Here is a 19,263-nt window from a genome sequence, read left to right on the forward strand (position 1 = left end):
ATATATATATATATATATATATATATATATATATATATATATATATATATATATATATATATATATATATATGCTTCGCTCGGCTCAGTTGTAAAAGGTAAAGACAGGATCAGAATCGGAAAAGATGTATTGTCAGGTACTTACTATGATTTGCTTCGGTTTGGTGCATACATATGAACATATTTAAACATGAACAAGCAATACATACAGAAACAAATAGGCATACATCAAACTAAATAACAAAGGAAAGAAAAAATGGCTGAACATGTATGTCTTTACATTTTCTGCTAGTGCTACAACTGATTTTCACGTGTCGATATATGAAATGTTATGGTAGAATGAAATTGCTTTTCATATTTGTTTTGTTATAACAGTTCACTTTCATTTTCCTAATTCTGCAAATTCCCAACATGCAGGTCTAAATGTCGTATCCAGGGATCTTTGCTTGGGCCAAGAAAACAAAGCCTTCGTGTAAAGTATTCCCTGTTAACCCTTGTGTTGTCTTGTTATGGTCTGTTTATAAAGCATAAAGTATTAAAATAATATATAAAAAAATATAAAAATAAAGATCACCCAATTGTCTCCCTCATGTGGCACGTCTGTCTCTGCTCGTCAGCAACTTCTTCTCCAAAGATGAGCACGAAAGAGAAAAGGGGAAGAAAACAAATGCGTGCACACACGCACAACATGGCCAATAAACAAGGCTTCATACTGAATATTTTAGGCCTACATCATCTTTTTAGCCAACTTCATTCCAACTTATTACCACTTGTTTTACACTTATTTTTGGAATTGATGGCCAATATAACCTCATTTATAGGCTATGTAATTTCCCCCAATATTTGAGTTTTAAAAAAAAACAGAAAATATGAATTACTTTGACTAATTCGAGGAACGTTGACTATATGTTGATGGATATTCACACACTGTTTCCTGTTTGGTGGAACCATCCGTGTTATTTTTTGGGGCAATTGTTCAATGGTTGAACGAATCCCATATTTTTGATATAAAAACTTTTGAAAACAAAATTAACAGTAACGTTACGTTATCAGGAGTGCATTTCCAGCCCTGATTACACAATGCATGTGTGTGTATCTCTTTCTGTGAGCGAGCATTTCCCTTATAGCTGCGGCATAATGACTCGTGCTATTTTAGCGTATAAGCGCCCATTATCCCGAGCTATCGTCCCTTCATATCTAAATCCCATAAATCATTCCCACTGGTACCTTTTGACAACGTCAAGTTATTGGTCGTATATTTCTTATCGCAGCTATTTTACAGACAACTCGGTCCCATTTATCTCACCATGAAAGAAAAATAAAAAAATAAATAACTCTTCCTTTCCAATAGAACACTTTACTACAACGCCTGTTTTTAAAATCCGAACACCTCTTTGGATCAACATTAAATGAAGACGTCAGGTGTATTCTTTCATAGTCACTTGTGCATAAAATTAGGATAGTTTTTTTTTTTTTTTTTTTTTTTTTGCCCTGGTGAGAATTTGGAATACATTCAATTAAAAGTGCAATAAAAGAAGAGCATCAGCACCAGTTTATATGTCAATCAGAAAAGGTTTTATTGCCACAATAAGTTAGACTTATGTGGAATTTGCCTTGGTGAAAAGTGCAAACATAAAACAACAAACATATTAAACATGAATATGAATATATATATATATATGTAAACATATACATATATAAATATAAATACAGTGTATATATACTATATATATTGTATAAATATATATATATACATAGCTGCTATATGTATATATGTATCTATACAGTATGTATATATGTACATGTATATATACATACATGTAAACATATAAATGTATACAGAGTATATATACTGTATATATTGTATACATACACTATGTATATACATAGCTGCTATATTTATATATGTATGTATATACTGTATATATGTATCAAAAACTAAAGAGATAGATATATACATAAGATTTTTATATATAAAATATATATATATAACTGGACATGTGTTGCTGCTGCTATTCTCTTATTCTCTATATGGCATTGTGTGTATTTCTTATATTTTTTTATTAGTCCCCAGGGGATAAAGCAAAGTTAATTGAATAGAACTGAATTGACTATTTAATGAACGGACCGAGCAGGTGAGGCCAATATCCAAACTTGTTTAATAATGTTGTGAATTAAAAGATGGATCATTATCATCGTCGTCATCATGGTTATCAAAGTGACCCTAAACAAGCAGCAGAAAAATGTAAATTCGGGTACCACTGAAATCCCCCTAAACACCCTCAAATGTTTGCACACAACCATTGCTGGAGCCTCAAGGAAATCCCCTGCATGAGAGTCATTTCATGTATGAAACGACAAAAAAAAGAAAAGAAAAAAAGCAGAGGCTCTGACAGCTTCGGTGTCGCGCTGACCGCTACAAGAAATAATTCCTAACCACAGGTAATACAACTTTTTAACCCTTCATCACTGAGCGTTACATAAGACTCATATACATCCCAATACTGCACGAAGTGTAACTTGCTAAAACATAGGTTTACTTACATCTTTATAAATAAATACTATTAAAGTAGGTTGTACATATGTATTCGCCACTCGTAAGCCTCTGCGTTTGTAGGTCTACATTCTTTTCTTTGTATTTTTGTATGTATATTTTTATTTTTATATTGTTTATTATATATATTCTGTATGTGTGCTAGTTGTGTGTCTGATATTTTGCTGCTGTAGCGCTGAAATTTCCCAATTTTGGATCAATAAAAGTCTATCTAATCTAGTCAAATCAAATCGAATCTAATCCTTCATATCGTGCCTGGATTAAAATGCAGGTTTATCCAAGGTGGCGTCCTTCTTTCTAATAAAACACAGATTTGAAATCCAGCAAAAGGTGGATGTAGGTGCAATTAATGCGGGTACTTTTGCACCCCTCATCCCTCAGATTTAAGGCCCGCTCCTCCTCTCTCCGACACACAGGGGTCCTCCTCCCTTCTTCCCTGCCCACCTAGGCCTACCTCGGAGCAGCGGACTGCGTCACGTGTTTTTCTCCCTTACAAATTTTCCAGTAGGGGAGCGAATAGGAGCACACCCATATCAGCAATTATCAGCGACAGTAACTATCTCCAGATATACGCGCAGGAAGAGGAACAGCTGCAGTCGTCCCGGACCAAAAAAAAAAAAACACGTCTTTGGTTTCATTTATCGCCGATCAGTGCGCGCAACTTTTACGCATTGAAAAAAGAAGAGATTTTGTTTCTGTGTGGAGAAGCTCTGCTCCCGCGTCCGTCTCTCGTATCTGTGTGGAGCGACAGAGTTTGTCCACTCACCTACTGAGCTTTTTGGACGTCTGAAAAGGGACCGGACTGCTTTATCACCCGGCCGTCCTTATCTGGTGAGATAATAACACTGAGAGCCCTTGGAAAGAAATGGTGTGTTCCTCGGCAAGCGCTGTTTTATCAGCGTTTTTATGTGATTTGAGTTACTATTGATAGAAAATATACGCATGGGAGATAACGGAACGGAGCTCGCTATCTGTTGCGCTATTGGATTTGGTTTTCGTTATGGTTATTATGATTTAATGAGGCAGTGCGGAGCCGCGGGATATCATGAGGGGTCGCTGATAGTCGCCTCTATCTGCGCGCACACACGTATCAGTTAATGTCATTTTAATCCATGCCATGTCAATCACAATGATACAGGAGAAATATGACTGATGATGATGCTGCGTGAGTGTTGAACTTAGCTCTATTTCCATGCGCGACTTAAAGTGTAAGCCAACATTAGTTTAACTTTAATTCTTTTTGGGGGATTTTAACACAATACAACTTGCTCATATGTATGCGTAATGTGCCTCTTGGACAATGTGGAAGTCTGGTTTTGAACCTGCAAACTTCTACTTGTAATTGCTTTACATAGTTGTAACTTTCTTTTTGCATCCTTATTATCCTAATTTTTATTTTTTTTATTTTTATTTTTTTATCAAATCAGTTTCCAATTCAGAATGTTTGATTGTCTATGTTTCTTGTGATTGTATTTTCTGTGTTGTTCTGTTTTCCTCTTTGTAATTTGGCTCGATGACATTGAAAGTGAGGGTCGCCCCTCAATGATCTCTATGATGAATATGATAACATGTGAAAATCCAGATTCCCTATAAACTTTGCCAGGCATAAAGTCTCTTCTTCTGCTCTCAGGTTTATAAAATCCCTCTCTCTATCTCTCTCCCTGTCTGATTATTTCATTCATAGGACAGAAATCTCTACGCGAATCGTATTAAGTCAACTGTTCAAAAAGGCGCAGACAAATTCTTCTGACGAGGGTGGAAGAGCCTCTACGTGTGGACAGTGTCACCTCCACAGGACTGGGACCAGCCCTGAGAAATCCTCCCTTTATTTCCCAACACTCCAAACAGTTGTTAAAATGTATCAAAGCCTGGCCTTGTCCTCCAACCAGTCCCCTTACGCTCACGACACCGGGAATTACATCCACTCGTCGGCCAGCTCTCCGGTCTACGTCCCGACCCCCAGAGTCCCGGGCATGCTGCCCACCCTGCCCTACCTGCAGACCTGCGACTCGACCCACCAGTCCCACGGCCTCGGCGGGCACCACGGCTGGCCCCAGGCCGCCACGGACGGCTCCTCCTACACGCCCAGCAGCCCTCACCCTCCGCATGGCTTCTCGTACTCGCACAGCCCGCCAGTGAGCAGCAACACCGGCCGGGATGCGAGCTACCAGAGCCCGCTGGTTCTCGGGAACGGCGCCCGGGCGGATCAGTACGGAGGCGCGCTGATGCGCTCGGTCGGAGGCTCCTACTCCAGCCCCTACGCCTACATGAGCCCGGAGATGGCGACGTCCTCCTGGACGCCGGGACCCTTCGAGGGCGGAGTGATTAGTCTGCAGGGACGCCATGGACTGTCTGGGAGAAAGTCCAGTCTCGGTAAGCACTGCAGGCCCCAAAGCTATAGTTTCTACATCGTGAACCATCGAGTGAATTTTGATTCTTGAAGTCAAACCAGAAAAAAAAAAATTAAAAAAAAATAAATAAATATATATATATATATATATAGTTGTATATGCTGATATATACTGTATATACAACCTGGAATTTGTTACCATTATTATCACAGTTGTGAAGGAACGAAAAGTAAGAAAGACAAGTGGAGCTTTTCTTCGTTCTATCTATGAAAATATTATTTTGGTCAAGGCCAGAGTGCTAAAACATCACCACCAGCTGATGTAGTTATGAATATTCACTGGTTTAATATTAAATGGGTAATCTTAAAATCGAACTGTGGACATTTTAGTTTGATCTTTGCTCTCATTTTAACAATTTACAAATAGGATATTTAAAAAAAAAAAGTGATATATAAAAAAATATATATAATATATATATATATATCACCACCAGCTCATTTGGTTTTTACAATACTCGGTTTCATATGGCCTACATATTTTATCTTGAAATAGCTACGATACGAAACAATACCCTAAATACAACTTAGTTGTCAGTTTAAACTGACATTCGTGTTGCGTTCCTGTGCAGCTCCGCTCAAAAAGAAGAAAAAAAAATGAAATACACAACAACAACAATTACACATATAGTACAAAGATGAAGAGACATATCAACAGGCATGGCAACGGAACATGTTCCAAGACATCCTCGGATCCACATCCTAATCGGCAGCACACTGAGTTTGGTTCAGCAAAATCCAACTGTGGATATTTTGTTTCTCTGATCTTTGCTCTCATCTGAACGATATCCAACCATATCATTTCGACAATGATATTCCTATGCCCTCACCTGTAGGCCTTCTCCTCCAAATACTGACGTTTATTATTATTATTTTTTCGTTAATATTTTACCATCAATTGGGCCTAAAATCTGGCTCAAAATATCTGCAAATAGGCATTCATATTGAAATCACATTTTTGGACGTTATTGTTGCTTTGCTGTAGCAAATACTACATTATTCTGTAATTAATCTGGGTGTGAGAGTGTGGATGAAAAGGAGATGCAGAGTCCAGGTCTACGATTGTTGATCTAAATATGCATGGGTTTGTGTGTGTGTGTGTGTGTGTGTGTGTGTGTGTGTGTGTGTGTGTGTGTGTGTGTGTGTGTGTGTGTGTGTGTGTGTGTGTGTGTGTGTGTGTGTGTGTGTGTGTGTGTGTGGTTCTGTAACAAGGAACCGCAGCAGTGCAGACTGATTAGAAAAGGAATAATTACAGATCAATACAGCAAAGGCAGACCTGAGCCAAACATAGCCATCTGCTAAACAGCTTGCACACAGAGCTACAGCAATGGCTAATGACAACAGGTAGAATGCAATGCGCTGTCAATGAACTACTACAGCAAACACACAGAAAAAGGGCATTCTGTGTAACATATGCAAATGACAGTCACTGTAAGCATTACGACAAGCATTTCTGCAGAATACACAACGGGAATATTGAGTGCGCGTGCAGCATAGAAAACGATAGCTTTTTTTACGTCTCAAAATATCAGCAAATATGCGTTCATATTGAAATCACATTTCCGGACATTGTTGTCGCATTGTTTGTAGCAATGACTCAATACTCTGATATTATATATACTTTATTTGATCAGAAAGAAAACAAAATCACATTGCGAACAAGATCTCATTTGCAAGTGAGACCTGAGTACAAATAAAATAAAATATCAAGACAAGGAGGCAGAAGTATGCAGGCGTAGTCGGTCCAAAATAAATGTATAACATGATGTCATACAAATAAGTTAAGAATGAAAAAAAAATGTAATATGTGTCATTTTATTTTCGTTATTTCGACACGATTGGTGATCGTTGGTTGGTTGGCTCGGTCGTTTATCAGGGATTGTGAAAGCCACGCAGGTTAGGTTATATGACGCCGGGCTTGTTATTTATTATAGGAGGTGAGTGATTTAGAGCTGTGTCATGCATTGGGGGGGGGGGGGGGGTCGGGAGGATGAGATTCAATCAAAGTCTCCGAAAACAATCCTTATAGGCCTGTTAGTCTTTAGACAATACACATTCTTCAGAAGAGAGGCTCTAAAAAAAAAAAAAAAGAAGCAATCAATTAAAGTGTTAATTCAATCCCCAACAGTCCAGTGTTTTGATGACAGAGTTGATGAATACACACGGGGACAGAAAGAGCCAATCAGAGAGCAGTTATCACCTGGACCAGACAGCAAGGCCTCAAACGTCTCAAACGTCTCCGGGATGGCACGAGCGTTTGATGTTGACGATGACAACATTTCAGCGTTTGTGTCAGCAGAGGTGGAGCAAGTATTCAGATCCTTTAACGCTAGACTGTAAAAAAAAAAAAAAAAAAAAAAAACTCTGTTTTGAAATTGTTACTTATGAGCATCTTCTTATCATGAGGGAAAAAATACTTAAAGTATTAAAAGTAAAAGTACTCGATGCAGAAAAATCCTCACATTTTAGAAAGTGGAAACGACCCAAACAGTTCTGGGTTTAATCGGCCAATCATTTCAGCTGGACTTGTAGGCCCTTGGGTAGTTTTGGATCACATGACTTAATGATATTATATTCACCATCAAATACTGAGTGATATTCAGGAACATTTGGCGTGAAATTCAGTGGTGGAAGTGTTCAGATGCTTTAAATTAAGTAAAAGCACTAATACTACACTGTAAAAAAGTACTCTGTTACAAGTGAGTCCTGCATTGAAAATGTTACTTGAGTAAAAGTAAGTATCATCAGGAAAATGTGCTTAAAGTATTAAAAGTAACATTGCCCAAAGCAGAAAAATCCTCACATTTTAGAAACTGGAAACGATCCAAACTGTTGTGTGTTTAATCAGCTAATCATTTTAGCTGGACCTGTAGGCCGTTATATTGTTGGGTAGTTTAATTTATAATAAAACATCATATTTTATGAACTGCATGTGTTTTGTTTGCAAACATCTTAATCTGTAAAGCAACTAAAGCTGTCAGATGAATGTAGTGGAGTAGAAGGTAGAATACTTCTCTCCGAAATGTAGCGGAGTAGAAGGAGAAAGTGGCACGAAAAGAAAAGACTCAAGTGAAGTCCAAGTATCTCTAAATGTGTACTTAAGTACAGTACTTGAGTAAATGTACTTAGTTACATTCGAACAATGTGTGTGTGTTTCAGTCACATGGATCTGATAGCTACTGGGGTATTTGTTAAGAGCCTGCATGACTCAGCAGTTTGTGTGTGTGATGATTTGGCCTTTAGACGCTTTCGCACCTCCTGACAAATTGATTAAATCTCATGTGGAAAGTTGGAAATTTCACCACTGATGGAATGTTACTACATTTACTCAAGTACTGTACTTAAGTACAAATTTGAGCCACTTGTACTTTTACTTGAGTCTTTTCTTTTTGTGCCACTTTCTACTTCTACTCCGCCACATGTCAGAGAGAAATATTGTACTTTCTACTCCGCTACATTCATCTGACAGCTTGCTTTACAAATTGAGTTTATTGCACACAAAACACATGCAGTTTATAAAAATCCCATGTTTTATTTTAAATTAAACTACACAACAATATAACGACCTACAAGTCCAGCTGACAGGATTAGACCATTAATCACTGAGTTGATTGACAGAACTTTCTGGATCGTTTCCAGTTTCTAAAATGGGAGGATTGCATTGAGTACTTTTACTTTTATTACTTTAAGTACATTTTCCTGATGATACGTACATACTTTTATTTAAGAAACATGTTCTATGCAGGACCTTTACTTGAAACTGAGTATTTTTTTTACAGTGTGGTATTAGTACTTTTAATTAAGTCAAGGATCTGAACCCTTCTTCCACTGCTGAATTTCACACCAAATGTTCCTGAATCTCACTCAGTATTGTGAATGGGCCTATAATATAATATCATTAAGACATGTCTTCCAATACTAGAACTGTGTGTGTTAATAATAATAATGAGTACAGACATTTCTACAAGCTTTTATAGAGACTGTTCAGTTATACATGATCTGTGGCCAGGTTGGCTCGGTTGGTGGAGCGGGCGCACATTTACGGGGGTTTTGCTCCTCGACGCAGCGGCCGCAGGTTCGACTCCGACCCGCGGCCCTTTGCTGCGTGTCATTCCCCTTCTCTCTCCCCTTTCGTGTCTTCAGCTGTCTTGTTGAATTGGAGGCCTGAAATGCCCCAAAGAATAATCTTTTAAAAGAAAAAGAAAAAAAAGCATGATCTTAATGGTTAAAGGCAGTTCTTTTTTGGGTTGGTAGTCTGAAACCACGCAGCATTTATTTTCTTCTTCAGGAATAATGAAAACCACAATGACAAGTTCAAAGGAAATGGCAGCCTCAGGACAGCTTTATCCTGACCTCTGCATGGGGGTTTTCTCAGCTTTTCATCAGTCTCTCTCTCTCTCTCTCTCTCTAAATTGAGGGATTAGGAATTTGGGCAATTAATGCCAGGAGTCCGTCGTGTGTCAGAGCTGTGATGGATTGGGGGGGGGAACCCCTGGATCCTTCAGGCTGATAACACAGCGCCCCGCCCCTCCTCAAACAGATTCTTCCATCAGTCTGTCTCCCTCTTCATCACAGGGAACGGAGGGGGTTTAAATTCTTCCTCCGGCTATTCATCATGCATTGGCCCGTAACCAGAACACCCCCCCCACCCATCATAGTTTTTAAAAGTTCCTTCTTAACAGCAACGTTGTTTGTGCCAGATTATGATGTTGCGTCTTCTCTCTCAGGAAACAGAATGTTGTCGCATGAGAAACAGTCAAATTACAAAGGGATTGAGATGGACAAAATGAGTTCAATCAGGCTTTTTTTTTTTTTTTTAGATATATCAAAGGGATATTACAGATGAAAGATGGATTATTGCGTTGGCTGGATAGAGCTGTTGTGGCGATTCAATGCATGCAGCTGAACATGAGTTCCATCAAAATATCTCACATGTTTGCGATAAATGGGCTAGAGAAATAAATAAATAAAGCATATGGTAGATCAAGCTCTACATGAGTTTTACAGTAACATCAGAATCAGTAATGGGTTTAGCCCAGGGGTGTCAATAACACGGCCCGTGGGCCAGAACCAAAGGGTTCAATCAGGCCCACTGGATGACTTTGCAAAGTGTGAAAATTGCAGAGAAGTAATTAATTCCAATTCAAAATGTATCACTTTAAACTCAGAGAATATCCGAGTTCCTTTTACGTAAATGTCCTACTTTAATCTTAGAACATTTTTTTTTTCTCCTAATATTACCCCTCTCTCCCGGGTCTGTAACATTCTTTATTCAATCAATTTGCATTTGCCAACATCAATCTGACAAGGAACTCTGGCAGATAAAGTGGTTTAGTGGTCTGGCCCACTTGAGATCAAATTAGGGGGATGTGGCCCATGAACTACAATGAGTTGACTCCCCTGCTTCAGCCTATTGTAAAGTAAGTAACACTTACAAGGATGTTGCATTGGTGGTTGGTGCATTCATGAACAAACAAACATATTAAAATATGAAATAAACTATTAAAACAGAAACAAATACAAAATAGCTGTTTAACATGAGAAGATAAAGAGGCTTAATGGATTGAGTGCAGAACGTGCAAAAATACAGGCTATAGGGATTTGTCTGAATGGTCTCGCTGGTGATGTAGGCCTACGATTAAAATGTGTATGCAACGCAGGTTGAATCTAACACTTGTCTTTCCTCCGCTGTTCAGACCTGATCGACGACATGGCCAATGAGGGCAGGGAGTGCGTGAACTGCGGCTCCGTGTCCACGCCGCTGTGGCGCAGGGACGGCACCGGACACTACCTGTGCAACGCCTGCGGCCTCTACCACAAAATGAACGGCATCAACAGGCCGCTCATCAAACCACAGAAACGACTGGTGAGACACGCACAAAGACTGCAGCCTAACACACAACACACTCTTAGATGAAATAAACAATAAAGGGGGTGGCAGTAGCTCAGTCCGTAGGGACTTGTGTTGGGAACTGGAGGGTCGCGGGTTCAAGTCCCAGTACGGACCAAAAGTACAGAGTGTGGATTGGTAGCTGGAGAGATCAGTTCACCTCCTGGGAACTGCCAGGTGCTCTTGAGCAAGGCACCACTCAATGTGCTGGTCCAGCATTGACAGCCCACTCACTCTGACATGTCTGAATAGGTCCTGACCATGTGTGTGTATTTCAGGCCAGTGTGTAGTGATATAGTGAAATTGTAATTGCCCCACTGGGGATCAATAAACATTAAAATTATTAATTAAAATAAGATATCGATTGATATGGAATTTTGAACGAATTAGGCTATAAGTAACCTACCAACATCAGCTCAAGTAGCCTACATTTTCTAAAACTTGAGTAATGAGTATGAATTTACTTCTAATACTAAAAATACATTTTAATGACACTGTTTTACTTCCCTTAAATACAACAACAAAAACACATGAATTGATGAGGCAAAAATCATCTACATGTATTCATCTACATGTAGGGATCTTCAACACAGGGTTCGGGGACCCCTTGGGGGTCTTCAGAGTCAATGCAGGAGGCCCTCCAAATTATTGTTAATTTTTAAATTTCTCTCTCTCCCCTTTCATGTCCTATCCTATATGTCCTATCAAAATAAGGGCCGAAAATGGCCCAAAAAATAATCTTAAAAAAAAAGTCGTAACATGAATCCAACATATTATTAGCAAATATAAATCCACACTGCATACTGGCCTATATGTAAGGTAGTCACTAAGGCAATCCACCGATACAGTTAATCCTAAATAAATGTATTCTTTTTCCAATTCTGTTATTTTATAATATATAATTGCAGTCACAAGCACTGTAACTGTATGTAATGTATACAATTTGTGCAAAAAAATAAATAAATAAAGTTTAAAAAAAGGAAAAAAAATACTAAGGATTCCCTGTGCCACATGTAGGCTATGATTAACATTAAAACATGATTTATAAAGTCATGCCAACAATTATTAGGCTATTTTAATAGCTTAGTATTCTATGCAAAAAATTTATGTATAAAGGTTTTAGGCTGTCCTACTAGTTATTGTAGGCCCAGTTTAATATGCAACTTAATTTTATACAATATACAAGTAATTGTGGTGAGAGAGCATTAAGAAAAAGTAAAAAGCTGCATGGGTTTGAGGTGAGGGAGGGTGTCAAGGCTTCCCAGCTGTATATTTCCCAGGAACTTGCCTCTCTGGAGTAGCTGTAAGTTGCCCAACCTCTCCTTCCACCCCTGGGCTGTGTTCCCTGTTTGCATTTGTCCCGCAGAGACCTTGCCCTTGGACGGGCCACTTTTAGCTTTCCAAAGCAACATGACTCTCTCTTTCTCTCTGCTGTTATGCAGTGCTTTTGCTCCACACTTATTGTGCAAAACCAAACTAGATTGTCCCACTGCCATGTGAGACAAAAATAATTATTTGGTTTGTTGTCTTTAAAGGTTGCTCCAACTAATGATTTATTAGAATTTTTTTGCATGGGTATATGGAGGGATAATGGAACATTTATCATTGTTGTACAAAGCCCCATACTGGCATCCTGTAATTCATACAAAAAGTTAAGGGAACCATTCAACTCAAGTTTCTCAAACTGTAGTTCAAGGATACAAAGATGTGAGTTGTGAGCCTATTTCTGCCTGCACTGAGATTTCTCATTTGGCTTTCAGCCAATAAAAGTCAAACTGCTGTTTGTTTTTTTCAGCCAAATATCATTTTTTGCTCCTCTGTACCAGCAGCAGAACACATCTCGCCGGGCCGGCCTTTGCTGCACTAACTGCCACACCAGCACCACCACACTGTGGAGACGCAACGCTGAGGGAGAACCAGTGTGTAACGCCTGCGGCCTCTACATGAAGCTGCATGGGGTAGGTCACACCATACGCTCCAGTTCTTCAAATCTCTGCTGCTGCTTAATTTGGCCTATAATGTCTCCTACTTAAACCCAGGCTACAGCCACACTGCTACGGTTTCAAATCTAAGCAGCGTTTTTGAGACAAAAACAATCTCCTTCCATGCAAGAGTTTACGCTCCAGTAGCAGAACTAATCTCTGTCCATGTAAACACGTCTGACAACGCATAGTCTCGCATTGCCAGACCTTCCTCCACAGCGCTGCGGGAGGAGGGTCTGGCTAGTCCACACAGCACTTCCTGATGGGAGAAAAATGTGCTCTGGTTTATTAGCATTTCTTTAAACCAATCACAATCTTGGGCGGCGCTAAGCAATGCAGTACGGTGCCGCTGCAAAATAGCCTCGGGAAGGAACTTGTTTTAGTGGAACATGTGTACGTTCAAAAGTTGTTTTACTCGTGCAACAGAAAACTCAGATTGGACAGATAGTCTAGCTAGCTGTCTGGATTTACCCTGCAGAGATCTGAGGAGCAGTTAACCATAGTCCTCAGAAATCCACCGGAGTTTAAAATTCCAACACAAAGAACGCAGAAAGTAACGGACATCCGGCCGAAAAGAGTGACATCTGGCGAATATTTTCCGGCGACGACGGAGCAATCCCGGAAGTGGAACGTCGTGGATATTGACTAGACAACGCATATCACATTAGCATTTGCGTACACTGGATGTGCACGTGCCGGTGTAAACAGGAAGCAGATTGTCTGATGTTAATCTGTGGTTAAAAATCGTGTAGGTGCATAAAAATACAGAAACTACTTTGGAGAAAGAACAACAAGGGCAAAAAGGAAGACTAGGGATTTCTTAGCTTGGAGCGACAACCAGGTGGAAGTGTTACTGAAAGGTATTAAAACGCCTACCTAACTGATAAGACTGACGTTGTTTCCAAAGGTCTCTGTTTGTGCCCCTCCAAACTACAAAGCAACCCCAGAGTTTTCGAACCAAAATGGGGGCAACAGTGTTTCCAAATGTCTCCGTTTTAGGGGCTCAGAAGCTGTGGAGTAGCATGGACGCAATGCGTAAACCTAAAGAAAAATATATTGGTTTTTAAACCAATACGTAGTAGTGTAGATGTAGTCCCAGTCTTCTCATGTCCTTCCCCACTAACCTGTGTGTAAAACAGCTCCTCTAGCACACTTCTGCTACAGTAGGGAGCAGTTCATTATTTGCACAGTGTAAAACCTCTCCAAGGGCATTGTGGTCATTGTTATCAGAGCGGCAGTGTTGGAGGGGAGGGTTGTGTGGGTTGTCATGACACTGTGGCCTCTGGTGTATCAGGGACTGGGAAGTAAGATCAACTAATCTGTGTTACTCTACTCCCTACAGGTGGCCAGACCTCTGGCTATGAAGAAAGAGAGCATTCAGACCAGAAAGCGCAAACCCAAGATGCCCAAGAATAAAACATCCACAGGTAGGGCCAAATGGATGGCTAAATCTAAATCTAGAGGTTTGATTTAATTTGATTTATACAAATCTCATGACATGTTAGAATAAAAAAAATAAAAATAATAATATATATATATATATATATATATATATATATATATATTTTTTTTTTTTTCAAAGTGATTAGGGGGAAAGTGCTCACAAATCAAGATCAACCAAGCACAAATCATTCTGAAAAGTGTCTCAGTATATAATCAAAATAGTCGTTAATGTTTTTTTTCAATCTGAGACCTCATTTGACTGTCTTGTTTATTTTCTCTAGGATCCACCGCCTCTGACACCAGCTCCCCCACATCGCTGTCAGTCTCAGAACACGCCTCAACCATTAAGAGCGAACCCAACATGGCCCCTTCCCCCTACGCTGGCCAGACGGTCACGTCTGCCACTCAGGTAAACCTCCTTTCCATACAAATGTATAGTATATGCAATGGCATTTGGGATTGAACTCTCATGATTGAACACCTTATCATTCATAAAAAATAGTTATTGAAGGTGGAAAAAAGTAGGTGGAAAAAAAGTGCTAATAGTTGACCATTAGCACACTTGCTAGCTCAGTTGCTATTGGGACAAAAAGCATACAGTTTCTTCAAAAGCCATATGACTCTGGTCTCATGGCCATCTTCAAACTAGGCATGGACCGATTATTGGCCCTGAACGATTATCGGGCCGTTTTTTTGGCAGTTTGCAGATTATCTGTATCAGCGTTTTATTTGCCTGATAACCGATAAAGTTAATTCATTAAAAAGTGTGCTACTTTGGCTGCGCTACAGCTCTGTGTCTGTCCCTCTGCTTCGGTATCACTCACTCGGTATGGGACTACAGATGGAAATTAGCCTTTGGGCTACAATCTGGCACTTTTACGTGTACTGCTGTACATGTTCATTAAATGTGCATAGTCCTGAAAATAAAAAATAAATAAATAAATAAAACTCACCACTGAGTCTGACTTAATTTCCCACACACAACACTCTCTGACTCTCTTTTACTGGGTATTATGTTGAAAGTTTCTAAATGTATTAAATAATTGCTTAAAGCATTGAAACAAAGTTTGTAACATTCCAAAATCTTAATTTTGATGTAAAGATTTGCATTTTCACTGTAAATGCACATCGGTTCCAAATTTCCAATATCGGTTTGATTAACTGCTAATGATCGGTATTGGTCTTGAAAAATCAGTATCAGTCGATCCCTACTGCAAACCAGTCCTCTTTTGTGAAACAGTTTATACAGAGGAGGCTATATGAACGATAATGGTGCAACACATCTTTTCCAATAACTTCCTCTATGTTGAACCCTCCGGCTCCCCGTTCCCTTAAAGATCAGCACTGTCAAGCAGCTTGCAGTTGGTCAATGGCACACATTCACATGTCAGAGTTCACCAAAGTTCAAGTCTGGCAAATGTTCATCGTTACGTTTCTTAACCCTTGCGAGTGAATCCACTGATCATGGCCAATCCATTGCAATTCATTAATTTTACTGCAACTTTTTGACTTTTGAAATGCTGCTGTGACCAGGCCTTAACTCAAGATAACCCTGATGACATCATCCGGGGTTATTTTCTCAGACTTTAGAAAGCTCCTTCCAGAGAAACAGAAGACATTATACAGCTGTTGTCACAGACTGAGTAGTATTCCTCATGATAAGTTATTTGACTTGTATGTGTAAAATCAGTAAACAGACCTTTTAAAGTAATTTTTTTTTTTAACACGTCAACGATTATGTTTGCTTGAAATGTCTCTCTCTTTCGTCCCTGCAGACGGCTTCTCATTTAGACAGCACAGGATCAGGACATGTGGACATTAAATACGAGGATTATCCCTTCACACCGACCTCCATGGCCCCACAGAACTCCTGGTGCGCTCTGTCTCAAGCATGAGAAAAAACCTCGACCAACAGGACTGCCATACTGACACAACACAGCTCACCTTGGCCATCACCATTCCTCTTGACTCTGGAGCTGTGGAGAATAGAGAGCTGTGTTGTATAAACATTAAATTTGGGGTTTATGCAGTGTCTGACGGATGCACGTGTCCAGCGCTCTTCACCGGAGCACCTTGACCTAATCCGCTTGCCACACTGTAACACACTGGCTCTGTAACTGGCAAAACAGCCCACCTGGACCATACTTTAGCTTCACAGTAGTCTATATCGACAAAGTTTCATTTCAGGTTTTTCCACCGGATGTCCCTCATTTTCGGCTGGGTGTCCGTCACCTTCCGCTTTCTTTGTGTTGGCGTTCTAAACTCTGGTCGATTTGTGAGGACTATGGTTAACTGCTCCTCAGATCTCTGCAGGGTAAATCCAGACAGTTAGCTAGACTATCTGTCAAATCTGAGTTTTCTGTTGCACGACTAAGACAACGTTTGAACGTACACATGTTCCACCAAAACAGGTTCCTTTTCGAGGCTATTTTGCAGAGGCACCGTCATTGTGTCCGGTGCTCAGTGCCACCCAAGACGTTTGTGATTGGTTTAAAGAAATGCCAATGAACCAGAGCAAGTTTTTTTTTCTCCCATTCCGGAATGCTGTGCGGACTAGCCAGACCCTCCTCCGCAGCGCTGTGGAGGAAGGTCTAGCAATGCCAGACTAGCTTCACAGGGACACAGGGTACCCAGGCTGCGGTTCTACAAAAGGATAAGTGTGTATTATCCAAAGCACATGGACTCAACAGCTCAGCCAGGGCAAAGAAGACAGACTAGGACTAAACACTGACCCTGGCTCTCCTGAATTCACACCCAACAAGCCACTTTCCCTCAGCTGTACAACAGTAACTACCTATTACTAAAAGAAATCTCAACACAACACCAAATATGCCAACGCAAAGAAAATCAAGTAGAATGTAAAAAGACATGGATACAGTAACCCCTTTTTATAGCTGATAACTGATTTTAGTTTCATTAAGTTTTTGTTGCTGTCGCTGGTGTTTGTTGATAAACCCTCACTGCTTTCTGTGGTATTTTCACGAATATAATGAGGGCAATTTCAGCACATTATTGGCATCGCAGAAAGAAAAGTGGAAAAATTGACAGAAAATACCTTTTTTTTATGGCTGTTGAACATGTCTCATTACAAACGTGCAGATGATTAACTTTTATAGGCACATTATTTATGTTGAGATAAGGACAGTTAAAAGTCATGGTGGACACTAAAACCAGTTATAGCCCACTGCTCGCTGTTGTTAAATGGCTGGCTAAGCTATGACGCTTAGATTGTGTGTTTTTACAAAATGCATCTTGTATGATTCATTTAAAAATCAGAACCAGTCGCTTTGTTTCTGACATCATGACTACATATCAGAAGTGTTATCATTTCACTGCTTTAATCAATGAAAGTGCAATGACTCAATTTTTTCATTTAAAAGTTGAAGGCACAACAAACAAGTTTGAAATGATTTTAAACATAATAATCTAATTTTATTGTCTTGTATTTTGTCAGTATGTAAGGGGATTATATTGTTATACTGTTCTGTTAAGAACTCTCTCTTGTTCCCTCTCCTTTTTTCAATGCTCTTTTGAATCTGTTCAGGTTAATAAACTGATTCACATTTTATTCATGTGTTTGTTTTTCGAGTAAATCTCACAAATATCTTCAGTGTACTTGGGATTGAGATGCCCTAACTCTTTGGGTTCCGAGATGGATTTTCATGTCATAAATCAGTGGATCCCAACCAAACACAATCAGCAAATAGACCTCCCCTCACCAGCACTACCCAAACATTTGTTATGAATGGATTATAGACTATTCTTTTATCATTTTTATTAGACAAAAGTGAATATTTCTGCAATATTTTTGCATGCAACATTTGGATTGGTTGGGATTAGACTGTTGCTTTTTATGTATATCCATTACTTTAACTATCTATTTTAACCATCAATCGATATCTTTTAGCAAACTATTTGAACTTCCTTGCTCTTTTTTTACACACTCTCAATTGCAACTTATGTTGTGACAAATAGGGTTGATAGGTAGCTTAGGCTACTGGTTATTGCACATTTAATAAAAATCAGCATCACACTAATTTGTAATCAATTTGGTTTTAGTAATAGTAATTTCTAATCTGTAGTTTAGTTTGTCTGATATAGTTAGCAGAGCCTTTCATGTACCCCTTGGCAACAGCCAAAGTCATAAATGATGGAACCAAATGGGCTGAAACTTAAACTATCAGGTGATTTTTTTCTTTATTCTTTATTTGACTTTTTTCCCTCTATTTACAGTAGAATCCCTCCAGCTGATGGCCATATCATCTAACATTCACCATTATATTTTGTGTTTTCTGATTCCGATCCCTGCGCTGCATTGTCTATTGGGAATTTCTGCAAAGATGTTGTGCATTTGCATGTATATTTAGCAGAGATATATTTGCCTATGCTCCAATGCACACAGTCAGGCAGGCTATACGTGTTTGTGTGTGTGTGTGTGTGTGTTTGTGTGCACAAGGAGGGTGTGTTCTCCTGCTGGTTGCTTAAGTGTCGACCAAAGGTTGTGTTCCAACTCCGCTTTATGGCAGCCGGGTTCGAATTGTCCGCACCGTTGAGGGAAAATACATGCCTGTCAGCAACAAGGCTGCTGCTTTACTGCCGCCATGGCGACATCCAGGCACCGGTGCACCACCAACACTGCCCAGCTTTATGACCGTTGGCCAAGATGTGGCTGTCTTATCTGTTGCTGGGAGAGGCCAGTCGCAGTGCGATGCGAAGATGCACACACATTCATTTTTAGTCTGGCAGGGAGAAGAGAAATGTGGACGCTTGAAATGAACAGCTGGAGGTTTAGAGGTTGAAATGGGACCACAAGGGGCTGAAAAAAACACTATTATTATTTACTGATATATTAAAAACTTTAAATCGTCGAGTGTCACACGCAGGTTCCTACCAGTCCGGGTAGGGACTACCACAGAGCTGTCAATGGTGATAGATAGATAGATAGATAGATAGATAGATAGATAGATAGATAGATAGATAGATAGATA

The 19,263-nt window shown here is 39.6% G+C and overlaps 1 protein-coding gene across 3 annotated transcripts; it reads left to right on the forward strand.

The window, feature by feature from the left end:
* The first annotated feature begins 2,951 nt into the window (after window positions 1-2,951).
* gata5 (GATA binding protein 5) lies at window positions 2,952-16,550 on the forward strand. 3 transcript variants are annotated; one of them, XM_039799315.1, is made up of 7 exons: window positions 2,952-3,421; window positions 4,238-4,926; window positions 10,657-10,826; window positions 12,677-12,808; window positions 14,175-14,259; window positions 14,557-14,684; window positions 16,051-16,550. In XM_039799315.1, exons 2-7 carry the CDS (start codon window positions 4,410-4,412, stop codon window positions 16,168-16,170), a joined length of 1,152 nt encoding a protein of 383 aa, XP_039655249.1. In that variant the 5' UTR covers window positions 2,952-3,421; window positions 4,238-4,409; the 3' UTR covers window positions 16,171-16,550. The 3 variants fall into 3 exon arrangements, with proteins under 3 accessions (XP_039655249.1, XP_039655248.1, XP_039655250.1); XM_039799314.1 differs by having other exon boundaries at window positions 2,952-3,384; XM_039799316.1 differs by having other exon boundaries at window positions 2,958-3,384; window positions 12,680-12,808.
* The last annotated feature ends 2,713 nt before the right edge of the window (window positions 16,551-19,263 follow it).

Source organism: Perca fluviatilis, chromosome 5 (assembly GCF_010015445.1).
Source record: "Perca fluviatilis chromosome 5, GENO_Pfluv_1.0, whole genome shotgun sequence".
NCBI classification, from domain to species: Eukaryota; Metazoa; Chordata; class Actinopteri; order Perciformes; family Percidae; genus Perca; species Perca fluviatilis.